General features: G+C 44.1%; 1 protein-coding gene and 1 long non-coding RNA gene across 2 annotated transcripts in view; one reads left to right on the top strand and one right to left on the bottom strand.

The window, feature by feature from the left end:
• ATRNL1 (attractin like 1) overlaps positions 1-25,463 on the bottom strand; it is a 1,517,170-nt gene that overhangs the window by 915,389 nt on the left and 576,318 nt on the right. Inside the window, exon 16 of the mRNA XM_033941321.1 lies at positions 10,587-10,800. Coding sequence (XP_033797212.1) covers positions 10,587-10,800 — 214 coding nt within the window. The remainder of the gene's footprint in view (positions 1-10,586; positions 10,801-25,463) is intronic.
• The window catches only part of LOC117359124, a 138,365-nt gene that overhangs the window by 47,074 nt on the left and 65,828 nt on the right, over positions 1-25,463 (top strand). The window lies entirely within an intron of this gene.

Here is a 25,463-nt window from a genome sequence, read left to right as displayed (position 1 = left end):
TGGCCCAGCGAGGTATCAAAGTATTCAGTTATGCAGATGACTTCACAATCATTATCCCGTTTAATGCGTCTCCCTCCGAAATCACCCCCATAACAACAGAAGCGCTAAACCTGATGGAACAATGGACCACAGAATTCAAACTGAAGCTCAATTCAGACAAAACTAAATTCTTTATAGCCTCGCCACACGCACATAATACGACAAAATCAGTACGCATTAATAATCTTAACTACCCCATTCAACCAACGATGAAGGTTCTGGGGGTAATACTAGACCAAGGTCTAACAATGAAAGACCATGTAGACTCCCTAATCAAAAAAGGGTTTTTCACTCTCTGGAAACTTAGGTCCATTAGAGCATACTTCAACGCTTCAGCTTTCAGAATTCTAGTACAATCCCTAATACTAAACCACCTTGATTATTGCAACATTACCCATCTGGCAATCTCCCAGAAGCAAATGCAGAGACTACAACTAATACAAAACGCAGCAGTCAGGCTGATTTTCGGGCTGAAGAAGTCTGATCACATAACCCCTTCCTACCGACTCCTGCACTGGCTGCCAATGGAGGCACGAACGAAGTTCAAGCTGGGATGTCTCTGCTTCAAGGTATTACACGGTCTAGCCCCTAAATACATAACAGACCTCTTCTCATTCCCAACCAACAGACATGAGAGAAGAACACACCTGAAATTCGTCTCCCCACCGGCTAGAGGATGCAAATATAAGAGATACCATCAACAACTTCTATCGTACCAAGCAGCCTTATGGGGCAAAGACCTAGAAAAATTAATTACACACACAAACAAATACGGAGAATTTAGGAAACACCTAAAAACTTACCTGTTCTCGAAATACTTAGGGAACGAACCAGGACAATAGCCCCCCTTCGTAACACCATCCCAAAACCGAACTTGTAAACTGTTAACCCCTAATCACTAACTATGAATACTCCATTCAATTTATGGAATTTTTCTAATTCTTTGTAAGCCGCATGGCCCTGCAGCATATGAACTGTTGTTATCACGATTAATGTTGTTATAATCAGATGTACACTGCTATACTCTGTAATTCGCTGTCTGTACAATTTCTCTTTATTGTAAACCGCCTAGAAGTCGCAAGATTGTTGGCGGTATATAAGAATAAAGTTATTATTATTATTATTATTATTATTAAGTCTAAGCCGGCCCACGTCCCGCCCAAGACACTCCTTCCGAAACGCCCTATTTAGCTTTGGTCATTCAGCGGCACTATCAAGGCCTAGGTCGTTTAGAAATACATCCAAGACCCATTATTATTGGCACTTGGACGTTTTTGAGAAATGTAGGTCCAAGTGCCAACTTAAGCCGGTTTTTGGACGTTTTTCTCTTTCGATTATGAGCCCCATAGTATTTTGTATTAAAGATTTGGGGTTGTGGAACGAATCGTCTTGAGTTTCCATTATTTCTTATGGGGAAATTTGCTTTGATATGTGTATGTTTTGGATTTCAAGCATGCTCGTAAACCAAGGTTTTACTGTATAACTAAGCATATTGTTAGACATTTATAAACAAATTAACATCTATTAAAAGTGCACAAGTAATAAAGAATAAAATTATAAAAATAAATAATAATACACTTAATAAGGTTGAAACCTTAACGATACTGACTGAAACTGAAGTGAAACTAGAAAGTTAGAAGGGCAGAAAAGAATTGAAGGCTAGGTGAATGTAATACAGAAAGAAATCTGGTGAAAAAAGAAATAGGAGACTCTACATAACATGGGTTAAATATGCCTATCTCAACGGCTGGTAGTTCTATCACATAAATAGAGCATTCAATACAGGTCATTAGCCTTTAATTATCTTGACAACTGTGTGCAGGTGCCCATAATAAATTACATAAATTAATCATCATCACAATCAGGTCTTTTGGTGATTGTCACCCATCAGTTGTTTTTTTAGCTGTTTTGAATCTTGCCTAAGGAAGTCCCTGATTGGCTCAGGTGTTTCAGGCCTCTCCCAAGGGAGGCGCCCAAGGCACTTGAGCCAATCAGGGCCTTAGGCTCCTTCTTATGCATCACATGATGCACCTGGGCCTAAGACCCACATTCACCATCGGATGAGGCCTGGAGCAGGAGGGACTGAGCACCTCTCCTGCTCCCAACTTTTTTAAGTTATGGGGGGCCAGGCCAGGGGGGTGGAGGGGTTCCGACGGCAGGAGGGAGTTGGCATCCCTCCTGCCATTAGTTTGATGGTGGCGATCTGCAGGCAGGTGGCACGAGAGAGTTGGCGTCCCCCCTGCCATATCAAGTTGGAGGGGGGATCAGCCGGGGGGAGTGCCGATGGCAGAAGGGAGTGGGCATCTCTCTTTCCATAATCTTCAAGTGGTGGAGGGCGGTGTTGAGGAGGGTTTTTTTTAAAAAAATATTTTTAATTGGGCTGATATTTGCATTTGTAAATACATGCAAAATATCAGTACCATTAAAATTTTTTTTTTTTAAACCAGGCAGATCTGTCGGGATTTATAATAGTAAAAACTGATGCAAAATAGCCAAGCAATTGCTAGTGAATCAATAACTTGGCTATTTTGCTCATTTGCATGGGATGATCAGATCGGATGGGAGATTGATAGTAAAGCAGTTTAGTGAATTGGGTCGGGGAACGATGGCAAAACCAGTAAAACTGGTTTTGTGATCGTCGGTACAGGATTGGAAGGTTTAGTGAATCTAGCCCTATCACAGCTTGATAAAAGGGGGCCTGTGTGTTTTGGAACAACTTTTAAGCTGTGGACTTTGAGATATGATTCAAAGCGAAAGAAACGTTATGGAATTCTCTGCCACAGCAACATCGCGATGAACAACATCTAGACAAATTCAAGATAAGCCTAAAGACTTTTTTATTTCGTGACGCATTCGGCCGTGTTTAGACTTACCTTCTGTTTTCCTTTTCTTAAATTTTTATTATTTCTTTTTCTCTTTTAAGCAACCAACCGCTTTAACAAAGCGACCCTACCCTATACGTTTTATCCCATTCCCACTTTCTCCTTTTCTTCTCAAATATGTAACTTTTCCCCTCCTTTCCCTTTCACCCTCACTCTCAAGTTTGTCTAGTTAATGTCATTAATGTTCACTTTATTTATTTTTAAATACCTATTATTTTATTTTTCTTCTCTCTTACTCTTTTAAAATTTTATTGTTAACCGGCCAGATATTTGTTGATGGTCGGTATATTAAAAAGCTAATAAACTTGAAACTTGAACTTGAAATACATGCTTTACCATGAAATATTTCTGCATTCTCTGCAATGGAAGGGGAAGACTCAAATATAAACCAAGACCCCCAGTTTGGGGCCATTTTTTGGACAGTATGTGGTAGACTGTTATTATTTCTTGAGTGAGGGTGAACAGATAGGAGGGTTCTTCAAAATGTTTCCGCACTTTTCATATTTTTGCACTCAACCAAAAACATTCTTTTCTGATGGCATTAAGAAGTCAGTAGGATGCTGGGACAAATGTATCGCAAACAGGGTGATGTTGAAAAGTGATGTCATTTGCTTTTGAGATATTTAATAAATAGTGTTGAAAATTAAGGTGGAAACTTTTTGAAGATCCCTCATATTCATTCTTTAGAACCTGGCTGATTCCACAAAATAATGTTAAAGAAACTGTTGTCAGTCTAGAATTGATTATTAAAATAGCGAAACAAATTTAGGCAACATTGATGTTTCCTAGTATTGCCCAAAGACATCTATTGACAGCTGAACCCTACAAATGAACAAATATAGCATTTACATTGCACAAATGAACACATCAGTTACTAATAACTGGCAAGAGGTGGCAAAAAATGCCTGTATCTTGGTGTGGTATACAGACCTCCAAGACAACCGGAAGACATGGACGCAGAATTAATTGAAGACATAGAGAATATAACTCTACGGGGCGACACTGTACTGCTAGGGGACTTCAACATGCCTGATGCAGACTGGAACACATTTTCAGCAACAACCAGCAGCAACAGGAGGCTTTTGACCTCCATAAAAGGAGTACATCTCAGACAGATGGTAACGGAGCCCACTAGGGCCCAGGCGATCCTAGACCTGGTACTCACCAACGGGGAAAGCGTCTCAGAGGTCTCGGTAGGAGATACGCTAGCCTCCAGCAACCATAACATGGTATGGTTCAACCTTGGGAAAGGATCCCCTAAATCAATTACAAAAACAAAGGTGCTCAAATTCCGGGGCACCGACGTCGCACGCATGGGAGATTTCGTTCATCAGACGCTGCAGGACCAAGCAGAGACCGGCAATGTGGAAACTATGTGGTCGCACCTGAAATCATCCATACACGAAGAAACTAATCACTACATAAAATCAGTAGATAAACGGCATAGAAACAACAAACCCCAATGGTTCACTGAAGAGATCTCGCACCTCATTAAGGAGAAGAAAAAAGCATTTCTTTCCTACAAACGTACGCAGAGAAGAGAAACTAAAGTAGAATATAAGACCAGATCTGCAGCGGTCAAAACAGCAGTTAGGGAGGCCAAACTTCGAGTGGAAGAAACTCTGGCAAAGAACATTAAAAAAGGGGACAAATCCTTCTTTAGGTATATCAGTGATAGGAAAAGGAATACAGACGGTATAGTACGCCTTAGACAACCGGACGGGAACTACACGGTGGCGGACTCAGAAAAAGCAGAACTACTAAATGAATATTTCTGCTCAGTCTTCACCTGCGAAGCACCGGGACACGGACCACAGTTGAAGGTAAAACAAGACGTGGATGACCCGTTTCAGAATTTTGAGTTCACACCTGGGGACGTCTACAACGAACTGGCATGGCTAAAGGTAAACAAGGCCATGGGACCGGACAATTTACACCCAAGAGTACTCAGAGAATTGAGAGATGTTCTGGCGGAACCGTTGGCAGTGCTCTTCAATCTCTCACTAAGTACGGGGAAAGTTCCGTTAGACTGGAAAACAGCCAACGTCGTTCCTCTACATAAAAAGGGTTGCAAGGCTGAGGCTGCGAACTATAGACCGGTAAGCCTCACCTCAATAGTGTGTAAACTCATGGAAACACTAATTAAGTATAAATTAGATACGATCCTGAACGAGGGAAATCTCCGGGATCCCAGTCAACATGGATTCACCAAGGGTAGGTCATGCCAGTCCAATCTTATCAGCTTCTTTGACTGGGTAACAAGAAGACTGGACTCAGGAGAGTCCTTGGATGTCGTGTACCTGGACTTCAGCAAAGCGTTTGACAGCGTCCCACATCGATGGGATTAGGAGAGACTCTAACTGCATGGGTTAAAGATTGGCTTAGTGGCAGACTTCAGAGGGTGGTGGTTAACGGTACCCTCTCTAAAATGTCGGAGGAGACTAGCGGAGTGCCACAGGGTTCAGTCCTGGGCCCACTCCTCTTCAACATATTCATTGGGGATCTGACTCAAGGGCTTCAAGGCAAGGTAACCTTATTCGCTGATGACGCCAAATTATGCAATATAGTAAACGGCTATAATATACAGGATGCTATGGAGCAAGACCTGCGTACTTTAGAAAATTGGTCCTCGATCTGGCAGCTGGGCTTCAACGCCAAGAAATGTAAGGTCATGCATCTCGGTAATGGAAATCCTTGCAGAACTTACACCCTGAATGGAGAAACTTTAACCAGGACTACGGCAGAACGAGACTTAGGAGTAATCATCAGTGCTGACATGAAAGCAGCCACTCAAGTGGAGAAGGCTTCATCTAAAGCACGGCAGATGATAGGTTGTATCAAGAGAAGCTTCGTCAACAGGAAGCCTGAAGTCATTTTTTTTTTTTGTATAAATATTTTTTATTCTTTTTTTTTAAAATTCTTACATCAAGTGAAATACATGTAATACATTCAATTATACAAAAAAACACTTGAAATTATCATTAAATTTTCTTACAATGTGAATTAAATAAACCCTTTTTCAGAATTTATATCATATTAATATTACAATAGTTTTCCCTCCCTACCCCTTCTATATGTTCTATACATGTGTTATTATATCTGATCAGTGGAATAAATTGTCAATGGTCTCCATATTTTATTAAATTTGTTAATATAACCTTGTTGTAATGCCAGTACTTTTTCCATTTTATATATATGACAAATTGAATTCCACCAAAAAGTGTAATTCAATTTAGTGTAATCCTTCCAGTTCTGAGTAATATGCTGTATGGCTACCCCTGTTAAAATTAATTAAAGTTTATTATTATCAGCAGAAATCGGACTTTGTGTTCTCATTGCTGTTCCAAATAATATTGTATCATATGATAGTCCAACATGATTTTCTAATAAATTATTAATTTGGGGCCAAATTAATTTCCAAAAGGAATTAATGCAGGGACAAAAGAATAGTAAATGGTCTAATGTCCCCACTTTTATCTTACAATGCCAGCATCTATTAGATCTACTACTATCTAATTTTTGTAATCTCGTAGGGGTCCATAAAAATCTATGTAAGTCATAATGCCATTGTACAAAGCCATGGTGAGACCTCATCTGGAATACTGTGTGCAATTCTGGAGGCCACATTACCGTAAGGATGTGCTCAGAATTGAATCAGTTCAGCGGATGGCCACCAGGATGGTCTCGGGGCTAAAGGGTCTCCCGTACGAAGAAAGACTGAGCAAATTGCAGCTCTACACTCTCGAAGAGCGTAGGGAGAGGGGAGACATGATTGAGACATTTAAATACATCACAGGACGGGTCAAGGTGAAAGATGGTGTCTTTCTTCTCAAGGGACCCTCGACCACAAGAGGACATCTGCTCAAACTCAGGGGAGGGAAGTTTCGTGGAGACGCCAGGAAGTACTTCTTCACTGAGAGAGTGATTGAGCATTGGAACAAGCTTCCAATGCAGGTGGTCGAGGTACGCAGCATCCCAGACTTCAAGAACAAATGGGATACCTATGTGGGATCCCTACGAGGGTCATGCCAAGGGATAGGGTCACTAGGGTATTGACTTGAATGAGCAGGTCAGTAGAGTGACACCAGGTGAAATTTACAGTGAACTGGCAAGACTCAAGGTGAACAAAGCCATGGGACCAGACAATTTGCACCCAAGAGTGCTCAGAGAATTGAGCGATGTCCTGGCGAAACCGTTGGCTGAGCTATTCAATCTCTCCCTAAGTAAGGGGAAAGTTCCCCTGGACTGGAAATTAGCTAATGTCGTTCCTCTGCATAAAAAGGGTTGCAGGGCAGAGGCTGCGAATTATAGACCGGTGAGTCTCACATCAATAGTGTGCAAACTCATGGAAACACTAATTAAAAGCAAATTGGACACGATCTTGAATGAAGGGAATCTTCGGGATCCCAGTTAGCGTGGATTCACCAAGGGTAGGTCCTGCCAATCCAATCTCATCAGCTTCTTTGACTGGGTAACAAGAAAGTTGGACTTGGGAGAGTCTTTGGACGTCATGTACCTGGACTTCAGTAAAGCTGTTGACAGTGTCCCACACCGCAGGCTGCTAAGCAAGATGGAATCGATGGGGTTAGGAGAGACACTAACTGCATGGGTCAATGATTGGCTGAGTGGCAGACTTCAGAGGGTGGTGGTTAATGGTACCCTCTCTAAAACATCAGAGGTGACCAGTGGAGTGCCGCAGGGCTCGGTCCTGGGTCCACTCCTTTTCAACATATTCATAGGGGATCTGACTCAAGGGCTTCAAGGTAAAATAACACTATTCGCCGATGACGCCAAACTATGTAATATAGTAAGTGAATGCAGTTTACAGAATTATATGGCGCAGGATCTGCTTACATTGGAAAGTTGGTCCTCAACCTGGCAGCTAGGCTTCAATGCTAAGAAATGTAAGGTCATGCACCTCGGAAGCGGAAATCCATGCAGGACGTACTTCTTGAACGGAGAAACTTTAACTAGGACTTCAGCAGAACGAGATTTAGGAGTAATCATCAGTGCAGACATGAAAACTGCCAATCAAGTGGAGAAGGCTTCATCTAAGGCAAGGCAGATATTGGGTTGTATCAATAGAAGTTTCGTCAGCCGAAAGCCTGAAGTCATAATGCCGTTGTACAGGGCCATGGTGAGACCTCATCTGAAGTACTGTGTGCAATTCTGGAGGCCACATTACAGTAAAGATGTGCGCAGAATTGAATCGGTTCAACGGACGGCCACCAGGATGATCTCGGGGCTCAAGGGTCTCTCGTACGAAGAGAGACTGAACAAATTGCAGCTCTACACTCTTGAGGAACGTAGGGAGAGGGGAGACATGATCGAAACATTTAAGTACCTCACGGGACGTGTCGAAGTGGAAGATGATATTTTCTTTCTCAAGGGACCCTCGGCCACAAGAGGGCACCCGCTCAAACTCAGGGGCGGAAAATTTCATGGCGACACCAGAAAGTATTTCTTCACAGAGAGAGTGGTTGATCATTGGAACAAGCTTCCAGTGCAGGTGATCGAGGCAGACAGCGTGCCAGACTTTAAGAATAAATGGGATACCCATGTGGGATCCCTACGAGGGTCAAGATAAGGAAATTGGGTCATTAGGGCATAGACAGGGGGTGGGTAAGCAGAGTGGGCAGACTTGATGGGCTGTAGCCCTTTTCTGCCGTCATCTTCTATGTTCTATGTTTTCTATGTTTCTATAATTACAATTATACTTTAGGGGGTCAGTAGACTTAAGAGGGTGGGTAAATGGTGTGGGCAGACTTGATGGGATGTAGCCCTTATCTGCCGTCATCTTTCTATGTTTCTAATATGTATATAGCACAATCCAGTAGTTAACATAAGAATTGCATAATGGGACAGACAGACTGTTTCCAACAGTGGACAACCCAGCTGAAAATTATTTGGCAAGATTACAAAGAATAAAACAGATTTTATGCTGCTTATCATAGGAATAAGCAGTGGATGTCCCCAAGCCATCTCAATAATGTCCAAACTTTTTTAAAACCCTGCTAAGCTAACTTGATTCCACCACATTCTCCAGCAATGCATTCCACAGTTTAATTACACATTCCCAACCCAATCTTCAGGACACATCAAGCCAGTAAGATTTTCAGGGTATCTGTAAAATGTAGGAGAGATCTCTCTATGCATATTCACTGGGGATAAACTGATACTTAAACTAGCTAGGTGTGTCCCAAACTAGTTTTGAAATTGCATAATTTTAAATAGTCAGAATATTTACATATTCCATTTGCTTTATACGCTTAAGGAAAAATTACATACAAGTGGATGCTACTACTATTATTTCTAAAACGCTACTAGTCATACGCAGCACTGTACAGAGTCCCTGCTTGAAAGAGCTTACAAAAACAGATAAGACAGACAAACAGGATGCCAGGGTGGGGGATACAGTTAGGCAGGGATTTTTTATCTGATGGCTAGGGAAGTGAGCAGAGGGGAGTAAGATTATGGATTGAAAGTTATATCAAAAAGGTGGATTTTCAATCTGCTTTTAAACAAGGGAAGGGGCATGATGGATGAACTCAGGTAGTTTATTCCAGGCATACGGAGCAGCTAGATGAAAGGATCAAAGTCTGGAATTGGCAGTGGAGGAGAAGGGTACAGCTAAGAGCAGCTTATCTGAGGAACGGAGTTCGCAGGGAGGTATATGAGGAGAGATACCGAGGGGCTGCGGCAAGAACACTCTTGTAGGTTAGTAAAAGGAGTTTGAGCTGTATGCAGAGGTGGATAGAGAGCCAGTGAAGTGGTTTGAGGAGAGGGGCGAGGTGAGTGTAGTGAGGTTAGCAGTAGATAAGTTGTACATCTGAGTTTTGCACCAATTGCAGGGGGAAGAGGTGGTTCAACAAGAAGTAAATTGCAGTAGTCTAAGCGTGAAGTTGTGAGAGAGTGGACAAGGGTAGTGTGCTTAGAGTGGAAGGGACAAATTTTGGTGATGTTGTAGAGACAGAAGCAATAGGCTTTAGCAATTTGTTGGATGTGCGCAGAAAATGAGAGGTCACAGTTGAAGGCAACTCCAAGGTTGCGAGCAGAGGAGTATTATTTACAGAGGCGGAGAATGGAGGGAGGTGAGTGGAGGGTTTAGAGCAGCCCGGGGGCCACATGTGGCCAGCCAGGTACTATTTTGAGGCCCTCGGTAAGTTTATCATAATCACAAAAGTAAAATAAAACAGTTTCTTGATCATATGCCCTTTAGCTATAAATAACAATATTATTATTAAGAGCCAAAAGGAAAGATTTATAGACTATAATGAGTTTTACCTCATGCAAAATTGTCATTTCTTTAATAAGACATTAACTATTTTTGCTGAGGCCCTCCAAGTACCTACAAATCCAAAATGTGGCTCTGCAAAGGGGTTGAGGCCACTGGTTTAAAAGGAAAGAGGAGCAGCTCAGTCTTGGACATGTTTAGCTTCAGATGGTGGCAAGACATCCAGTGTTCAATTAAAAAGAGAAGAACATGCACGTGTGCGCCACTGAAAACCTACTCATTCTCCTTCCACTTATCACATATCAGTTAAAAGCAAATGAGATTAAAAAGAGAAGGATAAAAACAAAAAATACAAAAGAAGCAAATGAAAAAAACCCAGATGCCTCATCTCAGAAAATTAAACTTAAAATAGAGAGTTAGGTGTGCCTTACCTACTGGTTTTTCACAAACAAGGCCATCGGCCATGGCCGTGCATGGATTGGCCTTTAGACCTGCCACCTCCGACCTCTCTAAATAGGCGCAGAATCCGGAATCATTGGGCTCGCCAGGAAGCCACTGTAGGGTTGTGTTGGTGAAGGCAGACATGTCTTCCCAGCCCCAGTACGAAATGTTGATTTTGCGCAGACCTACCCATGGCAGTATTTTCTAGAAAAGTAGAAAGACAAAAGTACATTAGGCAAACTGACCATCTTACACCGCCATTCTCTGCCACATGACGCTCACACTTGCTGCAAGCCCCCATCGTCTGCCCTCCCCCCCCCAACAAAGTTTAGACACGTGTTACTACTGTCTCCATTTTCTCATGGTTCCAGGAATTCTTCTTGTCTCTTCAAATTTGATATTCTATCAACAGAAAAAAATACCAAACTCACATGAAATAACCAACACCAGCTGATTCTTACTGTTTTAGTGGAAAAGAAAACTTTATATTTATAGACAGGGGAATTCTAGAAATTGCCCTATTAGCAACTAATTAGGCAGCTAACTTTCCGTGCAGAAACACATTCTAATAGATGCAAGGTGCCAAAACGGAACTGAAATAGCAGATCGGCATGCAAATACACTTATACACTCAGTTATAGAATAGTGCCTAAGTGCCATATTCTACATCAGTGTTCTTCAACCACCAGTTCATGGACCGATGCCGGTCCACAGAAATTTCCTGCCGGTCCACAGGGCCGGCATGTGCATCAGGCCCAAAACTGTGTTCTTTAACTGACGGTCTGCGGTGCGATCGATGCGTTATTAATAAGATGATATTGTGTGTATATATGAAAAATGAATGGAAAAAATAGTGTTACAATTAGGACTATGGGGGCAGGGTCTGGGGTGGAGACTGGGTAGAGATGGGCAGGGTCTGGCCCACGACTGAGCCCAGTGTTCTTCAACCGCCGGTCTGCGGACCGATGCCAGTCCACAAAATAATTCTTTTATTTCTGCCGGTCCATAGGTGTAAAAAGATTGAAAAACACTGTTCTACATGATCGGATGTATCTGTGTGTGTGTATGTTCCAGCATAACTCTGAAATACATGGAGAGATTGCAACCAAACTTAGTACACATATGACTAACTGTCTGGGGAAAAATACTGTGGGGGTGGGAAGGGGGTGACATGTAAAAATTGGTGTCCAGTCAAAAGCACACGAGACAATTGCGCGCATCAAACCCACTCAGACATTCGCGCGCAGGTCGTCAGCGCGCTGGATTTCAACACTATTTTAAAGCGCTCCAAGGGGGGAAGGGAGTGGGGAGGATCCCCCACACACACTTTACTTAGAAAACTGGGAAAAAGGCTGTTTCCTCTGTAATGGGGGGTTTACCCCACACCCCACCCCCCAACGGAAGCGCCAACATTTCTAACTAAAGTGGGGGGTTCCCCCCTATACACCCTCACAGTGCTTTACAATAGTGTTGAAATCCAGTGCGCTGATGACCTGAGTGGAATTGTCTGGGCGGGTTTGTCCGTGCGCAATTGTCTCGCACGGTTTCATCTATGAGCCGTAAAAATGATTGAAAATGACAGATATTACTGTCTAATTCATAAACGCACAGAGAGATTTCAACCAAACTTGGTATACATATGGCTTACTATCCGGGGAAAAAATACTTGGGGTGGGAAGGGGGTGACATGTAAAAATCGATCTGATACCGGAAGACTGAGATATATAAATATTCGAGCAACACCGGGTGATCAGCACCAATTTTTAAACATAGAACATGATGGCTAGATGGGCCGTGGCCCTTTTCTGCCATCATGTTCTATGTTTAAAAATTGGTGCCGAAAAGGACGGTGCTTAGCGCGATTTTAGAAAGCACCAAAGTTAGGCACAGTTAGGCACAATCATTCTTAGTGCCCATACTTGTGACTAACATTTAGGCACACCCATTAGGCCAATGAAAACCAGGCCTAAATACCTGAGCCTAAGTTGTGCGTGAATAGGGCGTATTCTACAAGAGTTAGCCTTATTTTTAGAAACACCCATGACCTGCACATGCCCTCATCTGAGATTAGTGCACTAGAATTCAGGCATACCACTTCATAAAACGCGCTTACAAAGCTAGTGCCAATTATCAGAACTAATTTGTTAAACAATTAAGTTGCATCTGCCACTTTGGTCATACTATAGAGCAGGGGTGTCCAACCTTTTGGCTTCCCTGGGCCGCATTGACTGACAAAAATGTTTCTGGGGCCGCGCAAACGCTGCAGCAAGACAGAGGAGGGAGCCGGCAAGACAGTAAACACCCGGGGGCAGCAGAGAAAAATACTGCATCGCCCTCAACCAGGGCCACACAAAATACTTCACGGGGCCACATGCGGCCCTCGGAACACAGGTTGGACACCCCTGCTATAGAGAATCAGGACCCAAGTGTTTTTTGCAAATAAGTGCAAAGGGGCGTGGAAGGGTCCGGGACCCTCCAGCAATGTGTGTGCAGTGCTATGGAATATCACGGATGCAAGACCAGCGTTTCAGCTCATCCTGGAGGGCCCTTTATAGAACACTGATATTTTCCGGTGCCATTTACTGAATCCAGACCAGACAGTAGTTTAATACTGCATTTTCTACATTTAATGCAAGTTCTACCTATGGAAAATGGCTTTCATAAAACTGCATGAGATCAAGCATGTGCATGTGACCTTCATGTACACATTTCTTTGGTTCGTTAAGTTTTATATCCTGTCCTCCTCCCCCAACGAGCTCAGAATGGGTTACAAGGTTGGCGTACATAATGCATAGACAAACAGATTATGAATTTATGTGTGTACAATTTGGTCATTCAGATTAATGCTGTTAAGAACTATTTTTTCAAGCTCAGAATGATCAGATCCTTAGCAAACATTCTTGACCCTCAGTCTCTTAACATTCAAATTCATTCCTTTATTATTTCCAAGCTCGACTATTGTAACTCCTTCTATAAAGGCGTCTGTCAAAAAGACATCAGACGTTTACAATGCCCTAAAAACTATATGAACAAGAAGAAATTTGACCACATTACCCCCTTGCTAAGGAGTGCACCAATTCTTCGTCGAATTACATATAAAATTGCTTTAATTTCCTTTAAAACCATGAACACCAAAGAACCTGCCTTCATTCATAAGCTCCTCATCCCTCATGATCCTTTGAAGACCTTAATGTCAGCATCTTAGCACCTTCTTCACGTCCCATCTTTAAAAATCACTGGTACTGGTAGGGCTTCTTCAGTCACAACTATAGCCCCTACAATTTGGAACTCGTTACCTTCACATTTAAGGTCTGAGCAAAATTTAGATAAATTTCATAAACCTTAAAAGCTTTCTCTTTAAATGATGTCCGGGTCCACCCTTGACGACTTCTACATTGATCCCATTCAACTCTGAATGTGATTTCTCTCACTGCCCTCTTGTTTTTAACCTTAATTGTACTCTTTTCTTTTTTAAATTGTACCCCCCCCCCCCACTATCCTGCGGTGTAAACCTGCTTACAGTCACAGTTACGTCCGAGTTCAAAGAGGCAGAGTTTTGAGACTTGTGACACTCTGAATACCTTTCCCAGCTCCATCCTGCCTCAGTCCGCAGGTCCCTCAAGTCCCATAACCATACACTTTGATTAGGTTCAGATTCTTGCCTGCGTACACCTCAATGCCTGCACATTCTGGTCTCCCAATACCATTAAACTCTTTAGAGAACAGCAAAGTCTCTTAAGTATTTCCTAAAGATATAATAAGATGAAGAATACATCAAGTGGAAAACCGTGTCCATTTCTGTTGGTAACTTTGCTGCATAGACGGCTTTCTTCAGGCTTCTAAGATAAGTATGACAGGATGAGAGAGATGTTTATGTTTATTAAAAACTTTCCATACCGCATAACAGCCTAAAAAAGGATCCAAGCGGTGTTAGCCCAAGAGGTACCAAGCTGTGAGGTGTAAAGACTGAAGATTGAGATGCAGAAGAGACGCTGTCTGAAGAGGCACTGATTCCCTGATAATGAGTTGAAGTAGAAGGGAGAACCAGAGTTGCCTGGGCCACCGAGGAGCTCTCAGAATCATTGTGGTCGATTCCTGTTTTAACTTGACAAGTGTCTTGAGGATGAGAGGGATCGGAGGAAACGCAAAGAGAAATTTGTGCATCCAATCCAAAAGAAAAGCATCCGCTTCCAGACGTTGGGGAGAGTACTGCCTGGAGGAGACACAAACAGGTCTATCTGAGGAGTCCCCCAGAGAGAGAACATGTGATTCAGAACTGCAGAGTTGAGCATCCACTTGTGTGGCTGAAGAAACCTGCTGGATCCGTCTGCAAGAGAGTTTTGGTCCCCTTGAATGTATACTGCTTTCAAAACTATGTTGTGAGCAATCGTCCATGTCTGCTGGTACAGTTTTGAAAGAGCCTATGTCGTACACACATAGGGATAATTTTATATAGGCTTTTTTCTGGGGAACTCCAATATAGGCACCCTATTTGCAGCCACCTAGTGATGCCCAAGTTCAGCATGGTAATTGATATGCCGGTTTTCAGCCAATCAAAAAACAAACAAACCATGAATTGCTCAATTTAAGAATCCAGCGCTGAACTCTTATGATGCCCTCCCATGCCTAAGGACACCTAACAATGCCTATGTTAAAAAAGTAGGAGGGATTATGAGCAGAGAATAGGCCTGGTTCACTTAGGCTTCGTTAGGTATCTGACATAGGCGCCATCAAATTAGTTGAGTGAAAAGTTGGCCTATTAGAACAGGGCCTATGTGTAGGATGCCTAGTGATGCCTAAGTCTTCTTAGGCTCTGCTAGCAGCGATTCTATAAATGGCGCTGTTTTTTTTGATTGACAACCGCAACGAGCAGCACCAACAATGTAGGTACCTCTTGGTGACATTTATAAAATCTGGCCTTTTGTGAATATATACAGGTATATAAGAAATGAAATAAAAATAGAAATAAATCATAAATAAAACTACTAGCAAATCAAGCAGCTTACTACAGCCAGGAATTACTCCCTATAGCACAGTTACTTACCGTAACAGGTGTTATCCAGGGACAGCAGGCAGATATTCTTGACTGATGGGTGACGGCACCGACGGAGCCCCGGTATGGACAATTTTAGAGTGATTGCACTCTAAGAACTTGGAAAGTTCTAGCAGGCCGCACCGCGCACGCGCGAGTGCCTTCTCACCCGACGTAGGCGCGCGGTCCCCAGTTAGAATAAGCCAGCTAAGAAGCCAACCCGGGGAGGTGGGTGGGACGCAAGAATATCTGCCTGCTGTCCCTGGATAACACCTGTTACGGTAAGTAACTGTGCTTTATCCCAGGACAAGCAGGCAGCATATTCTTGACTGATGGGTGACCTCCAAGCTAACAAAAAGAGGGATGGAGGGAAGGTTGGCCATTAGGAAAACAAATTTTGTAAAACAGATTGGCCGAAGTGTCCATCCCGTCTGAAGAATGCATCCAGACAATAATGAGATGTAAAAGTATGAACTAAGGACCAAGTAGCAGCCTTGCAGATTTCCTCAATAGGAGTGGAACGGAGGAAAGCTACAGATGCTGCCATAGCTCGAATTCTATGGGCCGTGACAGAACCTTCCAGTGTCAGTCCGGACTGAGCATAACAGAATGAAATGCACACTGCGAGCCAATTTGACAGCGTACGTTTAGAAACAGGATGTCCCAATTTATTCGGATCAAAGGACAGAAAGAGTTGGGGTGATGATCTGTGGGGTTTAGTACGGTCTAAATAGTAAGCTAAAGCCCGCTTACAGTCCAAAGTATGAAGAGCCTGTTCTCCAGAATGAGAGTGAGGTTTCGGAAAGAAAACAGGCAGGACAATAGATTGGTTGAGATGGAATTCAGAGACAACCTTAGGGAGAAACTTTGGATGTGTACGTAGAACCACCTTGTCATGATGAAAGACCGTGAAAGGTGGATCAGCAACTAGTGCATGGAGCTCACTGACCCTCCTGGCAGAGGTGAGAGCAATAAGAAAAAGTACCTTCCAAGTGAGAAACTTGAAAGCGGCGGTAGCCAAGGGTTCAAATGGAGGCTTCATTAAAGCGGAAAGAACCAAATTGAGATCCCAGATTACAGGAGGGGGCTTAAGAGGTGGTTTCACATTGAAAAGACCCCGCATGAATCTGGACACTAAAGGATGAGCTGAGAGAAGTTTCCCATGAACTGGCTCATGAAAAGCAGCAATAGCACTGAGGTGGACTCTGATGGAAGTAGACTTGAGCCCAGAGTCAGACAAAGAAAGAAGATAGTCTAACAAGGTCTCCACTGCAAGGGAAGTGGGATCATGATGATGAAGAATACACCAAGAAGAAAACCGTGTCCACTTCTGATGGTAACATTGCAGAGTGGCCGGTTTCCTGGAAGCATCCAGAATAGAACGAACGGGCTGAGACAGAAGAGAATCATGTGAAGTCAGCCCGAGAGATACTAAGCTGTCAGGTGCAGAGACTGAAGGTTGGGATGCAGAAGTGTTTCCTGATGTTGTGTAAGCAGAGAAGGAAACAGTGGAAAAAGAAAAGGCTCCCTGGAACTGAGTTGAAGTAGAAGGGAGAACCAATGTTGTCGGGGCCACCGTGGAGCAATCAGAATCATGGTGGCTCGTTCCCTCTGGAGCTTGAACAAGGTTCGCAACATGAGAGGCAGAGGAGGGAAAGCATACAGGAACAGATTGGACCAATCCAGAAGAAATGCATCCGCTGCCAGACGGTGAGGAGAGTAGAGTCTGGAGCAGAAGTGGGGCAGCTGATGATTGTGAGGAGCTGCGAAGAGGTCTATCTGAGGAGTGCCCCACTGAGCGAAGATGGACTGTAGGGTTAAAGGATCGAGTGTCCACTCGTGAGGCTGGAGAATTCTGCTGAGATTGTCCGCTAAGGAATTCTGTTCTCCCTGAATGTAGATCGCTTTCAGGAACAAGTGGTGATCTGTGGCCCAAGCCCAAATCTTCTGGGCTTCCTGGCACAAGAGGCGAGATCCTGTCCCACCCTGTTTGTTGATGTAGTACATCGCAACTTGATTATCTGTGCACAGCAGGAGGACTTGAGGAAAGAGGAGATGTTGGAAGGCCTTGAGGGCATAAAACATCGCTCTGAGTTCCAGGAAATTGATGTGGTGTTTCATTTCCTGAAGTGTCCAAAGTCTTTGAGTTTGCAACTCGTTCAAATGAGCTCCCCAGGCATAAGGGGAGGCGTTAACCGGTTAACGGTCAGATATTTGTTTTATGATCGGGATATTAAAAACTAATAAACTTGGAAACTTGGTCGGTGGTGATGACAAGTTGATGAGGAGGTAGATGGAACAGAAGACCTCTGGAGAGATTTGAGGATATCAACCACCATTGTAGAGATTGACGAAGAGATGATGTCACAGATATGTGTCGTGAGCAAGGATCCGTCGCTTGGGACCACTGGGTAGCCAGGGTCCATTGAGGAGTGCGCAGGTGAAGACGCGCAAGGGGGGTGACATGAACTGTCGAGGCCATGTGACCCAAGAGTATCATCATTTGCTTGGCAGAGATGGAACGTTGTGGAAGCACCTGCTGGCAGATAGATTGAAGAGTTTGAAGACGGTTGGACGGCAGGAACGCTCTCATCAGGACTGTGTCCAGCAACGCTCCAATGAATTGAAGTCTTTGTGTGGAGATAAGATGAGATTTGGGTAGATTGATCTCGAATCACAGGAGTTGTAGAAAAAGGATGGTCTGGTTGGTGGCCCGGAGTACTGAGTGAGATGAAACGGCCTTGATTAACCAGTCGTCCAGGTAAGGAAAGACCTGAAGGTGGTGAGAGCGTAGAAAGGCAGCCACCACAATCAGACATTTGGTGAACACTCTTGGAGAGGAGGCAAGACCGAAGGGCAGCACCTTGTATTGGTAATGACAATGATTGATCATGAAGCGTAGGTACTGTCTGGAGGCCAGATTGACCGGTATGTGAGTATACGCCTCTTTGAGATCGAGGGAGCATAGCCAGTCGCCGTGATTGAGAAGAGGGTAAAGAGTGGCCAGTGAAAGCATTCTGAATTTTTCTTTGACCAAGCATTTGTTGAGATCGCGAAGATGTAGAATTGGTCTGAGATCTCCTGTTTTTTTGGGGACTAGAAAGTAACGGGAGTAGAATCCCTGCCCTTTTTGATCCAGAGGAACTTCCTCTATGGCGTTCAGAAGGAGGAGGGATTGAACCTCCTGAAGAAGGAGGGAAGTCTGAGGAGTGTTCAAAGCAGACTCTCTTGGTAGACTTTGGGCCGGAAGGGTCTGAAAGTTGAGAGAGTAGCCGTGGCGGATGATGTTGAGGACCCATTGGTCCGAAGTGATAACTTCCCACCGGCTGAGGAAAAAAGTGAGACGGCCACCTATAGGTTGAGGTAGGTGGGTAGATGTGGTGACGCTGGCTATGCCCTGGAGAATTAAGTCAAAAGGGCTGCGTAGATTTCTGCTGTGGAGGCGGCTTCAAGGGTTGTTGCTGTGGTGGTCTAGGAGTCTGTCGTTGTTGTTGACGTTGACGCCTAGCTTGCTGGGGAGCTGATGGCAATGGACGAGCCACATAACGGCGTTAGTAGGCCGACTGCTGTCTGAAAGGCCGTGCCGGTGGAGTCTTCTTTTTTGTTTTGAGGAGAGTATCCCAGCGTGTCTCATGGGCGGAGAGCTTTTGGGTGGTCGAGTCCATGGATTCCCCAAAGAGCTCATCCCCCAGGCATGGTGCATTAGCAACCGATCTTGATGGTTGACATCAAGCTCGGATACTCTCAGCCAGGCAAGGCGGCGCATGGCCACAGACATGGCCGTCGCTCTGGAGGTAAGTTCGAAGGTATCGTAAATGGATCTTACCATAAATTTACGGAGCTGGAAAAGGGAAGACGAACATTGGTGAAAAGCCTGTCGTTTCCGCTCAGGAAGGTACTTTTCAAAGGAAGCCATGGTGGTAAGGAGATGCTTGAGATAAAAAGAAAAATGAAAAGCATAATTACCAGATCTGTTAGCGAGCATAGCATTCTGGTATAACCGCTTACCAAATTTGTCCATGGCTTTACCTTCTCTGCCAGGAGGGACAGAAGCATATACACTAGCCCCCGCAGACTTTTTAAGCGTAGATTCCACAAGCAGAGATTCATGGGGAAGCTGTGGCTTATCAAAACCAGGAATAGGGATTACTTTGTATAATGAATCCAATTTGCGGGGAGCTCCTGGAATAGTTAAGGGAGTCTCTAGGTTTTTATAGAAAGTTTCCCTCAAGATGTCATGAAGAGGGAGTTTCAAAAATTCCTTTGGAGGCTGGTCGAAGTCAAGGGCATCAAGAAAGGCCTTGGATTTTTTAGACTCAGCCTCCAAAGGAATGGAGAGAGATTCGCACATGTCCTTCAAGAAAGAAGTGAAAGACGTGGAATCATGTTTGGAGGATGGCTCAGGAATAGCAGGATCATCCTCATCCGAAGAACACTCACCCTCAGAAAGAAAAGGCTCTTTGGAGTCACCCCACAGATCAGGGTCCCTAATATGGGAGCTGCGGTCCCGAGACTCCGGAGTAGAGGGTTCTAGGTGTCGGGATTTGCGTGTCGACTTACCCAACCTCATAGATACGGTACCGGGAGATGTGACCGACTGCAAGGGTGCCGAAGTCTGCACCGACTGATGCTGGGCTCTCGGCTCCGGCGCAAGGACTGGCATCAATACCGATGAGGCCGAGTGAACCGGTACCGAAACAGTGGACGCTGACAGTAGGGGCTGCTCCACTGCCGGTACCGGCGGCTCAGACCGGATCGGGACCGGAAGGTTCGGTGCCAAGAGGGCAGGAAGGAGTTGTTGTAACTGCTCCTTGAGCAGCTGCACTTGTAGGACGGCTGCAATGCGCTCATCCAAAGAAGGCACCGGTACCGCCTTTTTCTTTTGTGGTACCTGCGGTGCCGCTCGACGCCCCGGAGATGAGGAGCCCGAGGTCGAGGGACTCACCTCAATAGGGGCGGAGCGCTTCCGCGGGCGCCTCACGGTCGGCAGGACTGGGCTCGCTGCAATCGAGACCAGAGGACGCTCCAGCGGGGAAGGCTTCTTAGCCGGCTTACCTGGGTGTTGCGACGCCAGCGCGATGTCGACGAAGTGGGTGCCGACTGCAATGGGGCCGATGCCGGTGTCGATGCCGCAGGATCGGACATTTCGGCACCGAAAAGTAATCGCTGTTGTATCTGGCGATTTTTTAAAGTATTTTTTTTTAACATGGCACAGCGGGTGCAGGTGGAAGCCTGATGCTCAGGACCTAGGCACTGTAAGCACCAGTTGTGCGGGTCCGTGAGGGATATAGGCCGTGCACACCGCTGGCACTTGTTGAACCCTGGCTGGGGGGGCATGAAAGTAAAAACGGCTTCTGCCAAATCGAAGGCCGAGGCCTCGATGGTGGCAGTAGGCCCCGCCGGGGCAAAACCGAAATGAGGAGAAAAATAAAAAGTAAAGTTCGGTTTTGTTTTTTTTTTAGAAAAAAGAAAAGAAAGAAAGAAGGGAAAAAACTCCCAAAAAGGTTTCGCGAGCGGGAAGGCATTAAGGAAAAAATTTCAACAGCCGTTGAAAAATGCGACTTCTTAGCTCTGCGGAAACTAAGAAACTGGGGACCGCGCGCCTACGTCGGGCGGGAAGGCACTTGCGCGTGCGCGGTGCGGCCTGCTAGAACTTTCCAAGTTCTTAGAGTGCAATCACTCTAAAATTGTCCGTACCGGGGCTCCGTCGGTGCCGTCACCCATCAGTCAAAAATATGCTGCCTGCTTGTCCTGGGATAATATAGGGTTATCTTCGTCATACATGCTTTTCAGGCGAGGATTACAAACATATTTGTTCAACAAATTCCTAGTAGAACATTAAACTCTGTGACCTCTTTGCGTGTCTCTCATTCTCCTCAAGACGAAGGAAAGCTCTAGGTATGAACTCATTCCTCCCTTACCATATCTACATCTGTACCAAGATCCAAACTCTGTTTATTTTTTTGAGTTGTCCTTATATTGCCTCACCTGTATTGTATTTGACAAAAACAGATAATCAGTGAGGGAATCCGAGGGACCGTTGGATGATAAAGAAACAACAGGGGCGCTCAGGGATGATAATGCCATAGCGGAGAGAATGAATTAATTATTTCCTTCGGTCTTTACGGAAGATGTAAGAGATCATAGAAACATAGAAGATGACGGCAGAAAAGGGCTACAGCCCATCAAGTCTGCCCACTCTGCTTACCCACCCCCTGTCTATGCCCTAATGACCCAATTTTCTTATCTTGACCGGAACTGGTTTTCAAGGGTGATAATGTGGAGGAACTGAAAAAAATCTCAGTGAATCTGGAAGATGTACTAAGCCAAATTGACAAGTTAGAAAGTGATAAATCACCTGGCCCAGATGGTATACATTCCAGGGTACTAAAAGAACTCAAACATGAAATTTCTGATCTGCTTTTAGTGATCTGTAACCTGACGCTAAAATCGTCTGTAGTACCTGAAGATTGGAGGGTGGCCAATGTTATGCTGATTTTTAAAAAAGGTTCCAAGGGAGATCCGGGAAATTACAGACCAATAAGCCTGACTTCAGTGATGGGCAAAGTAGTGGAAACAATTATAAAAACACGTAGACAAACATGATTTAATGAGACAGTCAGCTTGGGTTCAGTCGAGGGAGATCTTGCCTCACAAATTTGCTTGACTTCTTTGAAGGTGTGAATAAACATGTGGATAAAGGTGAGCCAGTTGATGTAGTGCATCTAAACTTTCAACAAGCTTTTGATAAAGTTCCTCATGAGAGGCTCCTGAAAAAATTAAAGAGTCATGGGATAGGTGACAAAGTTGGTTATTGGATAGAAAACATGGTCATTTTTCTCAATAAAGAGTAAACAGTGGAGTGCTGCAGGATCTCTACTGGGACCGGTGACATTTAACTTATTTATAAATGATCTGGAAATTGGAATAATAAGTGATTAAATTTGCAGTTAAGTGATTAAATTTGCAGAAGACACTAAACCCTTCAAAGCTGTCAAAATGCATGCAGCTTGTGAAAAATTGCAAGCAGACCTTAGGAAATTGGAAGACTGGGCATCCAAATGGCAGATGAAATTTAATGTGGACAAATGCAAAATAATGCACATTGGAAAGAATAACCGGAATCACAGTTACCGGATGCTAATGTCCACCTTAGGGATCTGGGTTTCATTGTAGACAATACGATTAAACCTTCCGCCCAATGTACGGTGACGGCCAAAAAAGAATAGAAACATGAGAGCAGATAAAGACCAACTAGCCCATCTAGTCTGCCCATCTGCAAAAACCATTATCTCTTTCTCTCTCTGAGAGATCCCACATACCTATCCCAAGCCTTTTTGAATTCAGACATAGTCTCTGTCTCCACCACTTCTATGGGAGACTGATCCATGCATCTACCACCCTTTCTGTAAAAAAGTATTTCCTTTGATTACTCCTGAGCCTGTCACCTCTTAACTTCATCCTATGCCCTCTCATTCCAGAGCTTCCTTTCAAATGAAAGAGATTTGACTCATGCGCATATACGCCACAAAGGTATTTAAATGTCTATATCAGTGTATCTCAAACTGTGTACCTCCTGAGATTCCAAGGTGCCTGCCAGCTGACTTCCCTACGCAGCACAATGCCAACGCTGCCCGATTCACCGAAGGCCTGCATATTTCCCCCTTCTCTCCAGTGTCCTCCGGCTTCACCCCTGGCTTCCCGGTCTCACCTTTAAAGCTAATTACAGCAGCCTTCAGAGGATCGCCGGTAGGGAAAATAATTTTATTTTCAATATAGGGCTTCTTTTACGAAGGTATGCTACCAGTTTTAGCGCGTGCTACAATGCCCCGCGAGCTAGACGCTAACGCCTCCATAGAGCTGGTATTTTCCGTGTAGTGTGGGGATAGCGCACATGCTAAAAACGCTAGCGCACCTTCATGAAAGGAGCCCATAGTGATTGAAATATATCAGTTTTGAGAATTTATATGAAAAATGAATGGAAAAAATTGCATTACAATTAGTAAAGGAGATGGGATCTGGGGCAGAGCTTGGGTGGGCCTAGGGAGGTCAGTGGTTGGGGTACTCAGTTGATATTTGTTAGACTTAGGAGGTACTTAGCAATCAGCTGGCTCCAGTGCCTCTCCTTCTCTCCGGCCCTCTTCCCTGCTGGCACCCCCTACTGGCGTCTCAGGGCCCATCTGGAGGGTCTCTGCACATGGGCGGGCACTTCTGGGTGCCTCAAGCTGTGGCCACTACCTTTAATGTGCCCCGGCTCGAGAAAGTTTGAGGGACACTGGTCAATATCATAACTCCCCTCTCCCACCTTTCCTCCAAAGTGTACAGAGACAAAAGTAACCGGAGCAGCAGCTTTGGCGATATGAGGTTTCCCAGCCATACTGTGGGGCAGAAGTACTTACATCTGCAAGAATTAAAAAAGGGCAGAAAAATACCTACCAAAGTAATGTCCTGTTCCTGTTTGGCTGAAGATCCTATCAATCAAAAAGCTCTGCCTTGGGGTGGGCGAGAGGGAATTAAATTAAGACCAGAGCCTTTCCTCAACAGCTATCTGTGCCCTAATCTGATATTATGTCCTGAAATGCAACCTAAAACACTGTTTTGTATTAAACTCTAACAGAGACTCTAAAGGCTACCCTATTGCCTAACTGATTTTGCTGAGCTAAAAAAGAGAACTACAATGATATAACCTACTGAAACCCAAGTTTACCTTTCCCAGACAGGAGTTCACAGGTTCCTGAGCCTCTACCACCTCTCTCTTAGAACCAGGCTTACTGAGGGTTAGGCACTAGGCCAGCATTCCTCCCCTTGGCTACATTATATGGGCTATACGGTGTAATTAAAAACTTGTGGAAAGACAGGAACAGAAAATCAAAGAGATGAAAAAAGGAAACAGATATTCTTGTCTGAAGTGAAGGAAAAAACTTTCAAGACCCCGGCCGTATATATTTAAGAAAAAAGGCTGGTCTCATTCAAAGCGGGAAAAACATTGTATTTGGCAAAATAAAAGACAGGGTTGTTTGTAGAACATTTGGGGGCTCATTTTCAAAGTACCTAGACAGTAAGCTATGGTACTTTGGGTGTCTAAGTGCTTTGAAAATGGGCCCCTTTATTTCTAAATCTTCTTTTTGTTTACAGCTTAATCTCAAGGGAAAAGAGTCAGTAGAGGTCTACCAGACACTGAAGGAGGAGGAAGAGACAGCGGCAGACTAGCAGAACAGGGCGACAGAGACTGTAACTCAGCATCTCGCAAGTTAAAGACATTTTTGCTCTGTATTGACCAATATATGACAAGGTCATTTATTCTAAGCAATAGGCCAATACGATGAAACAAAATGCACTGAGTTCTGATGCTTCCACCACATCCACTCTAAATGATTTAAGACTCACAGTAAGAGATGTCTGTGGCAATTAATAATTTCATTAAGGTGGGTTTCATCTCTGGCCCATGTGCATGCAAACCTAGAAGTCTGTATGGTAATGGAGCAAGTCGTGTAACGAGAAATCATCTTGACTACAATACAGAAGGGAGTAGAAGACAGGAGGCTATCAAGGCAAATCGGAAAGCAGAGAACAGTCCTTTCGTGTGAACTTACAGACTAAATAGAATCGGACAGGCAGTTGAAATGAAAAGACAAATTGCTTCTTTTTTTTCCTCTTTGCTGTACTAAATGTCAGGGCAGTATAAATCACTGTAACATTTCATTACAAGTTCCTAGTAAGTAAATGATCATTTAACCTAAAACCGTGCTTTGAAGTGATGGAATCTGCCATGTCTCCCTGCCCCTTTCCAGGTTACTTCTTGCTAATGAAATCACAAAGGAGCAGGACATAATGC

This window comes from Geotrypetes seraphini, chromosome 4 (genome assembly GCF_902459505.1).
Source record: "Geotrypetes seraphini chromosome 4, aGeoSer1.1, whole genome shotgun sequence".
NCBI classification, from domain to species: Eukaryota; Metazoa; Chordata; class Amphibia; order Gymnophiona; family Dermophiidae; genus Geotrypetes; species Geotrypetes seraphini.
The sequence above is the reverse complement of the archived record's forward strand: the minus strand, read 5'-3'. Positions and strand labels throughout refer to the sequence as shown.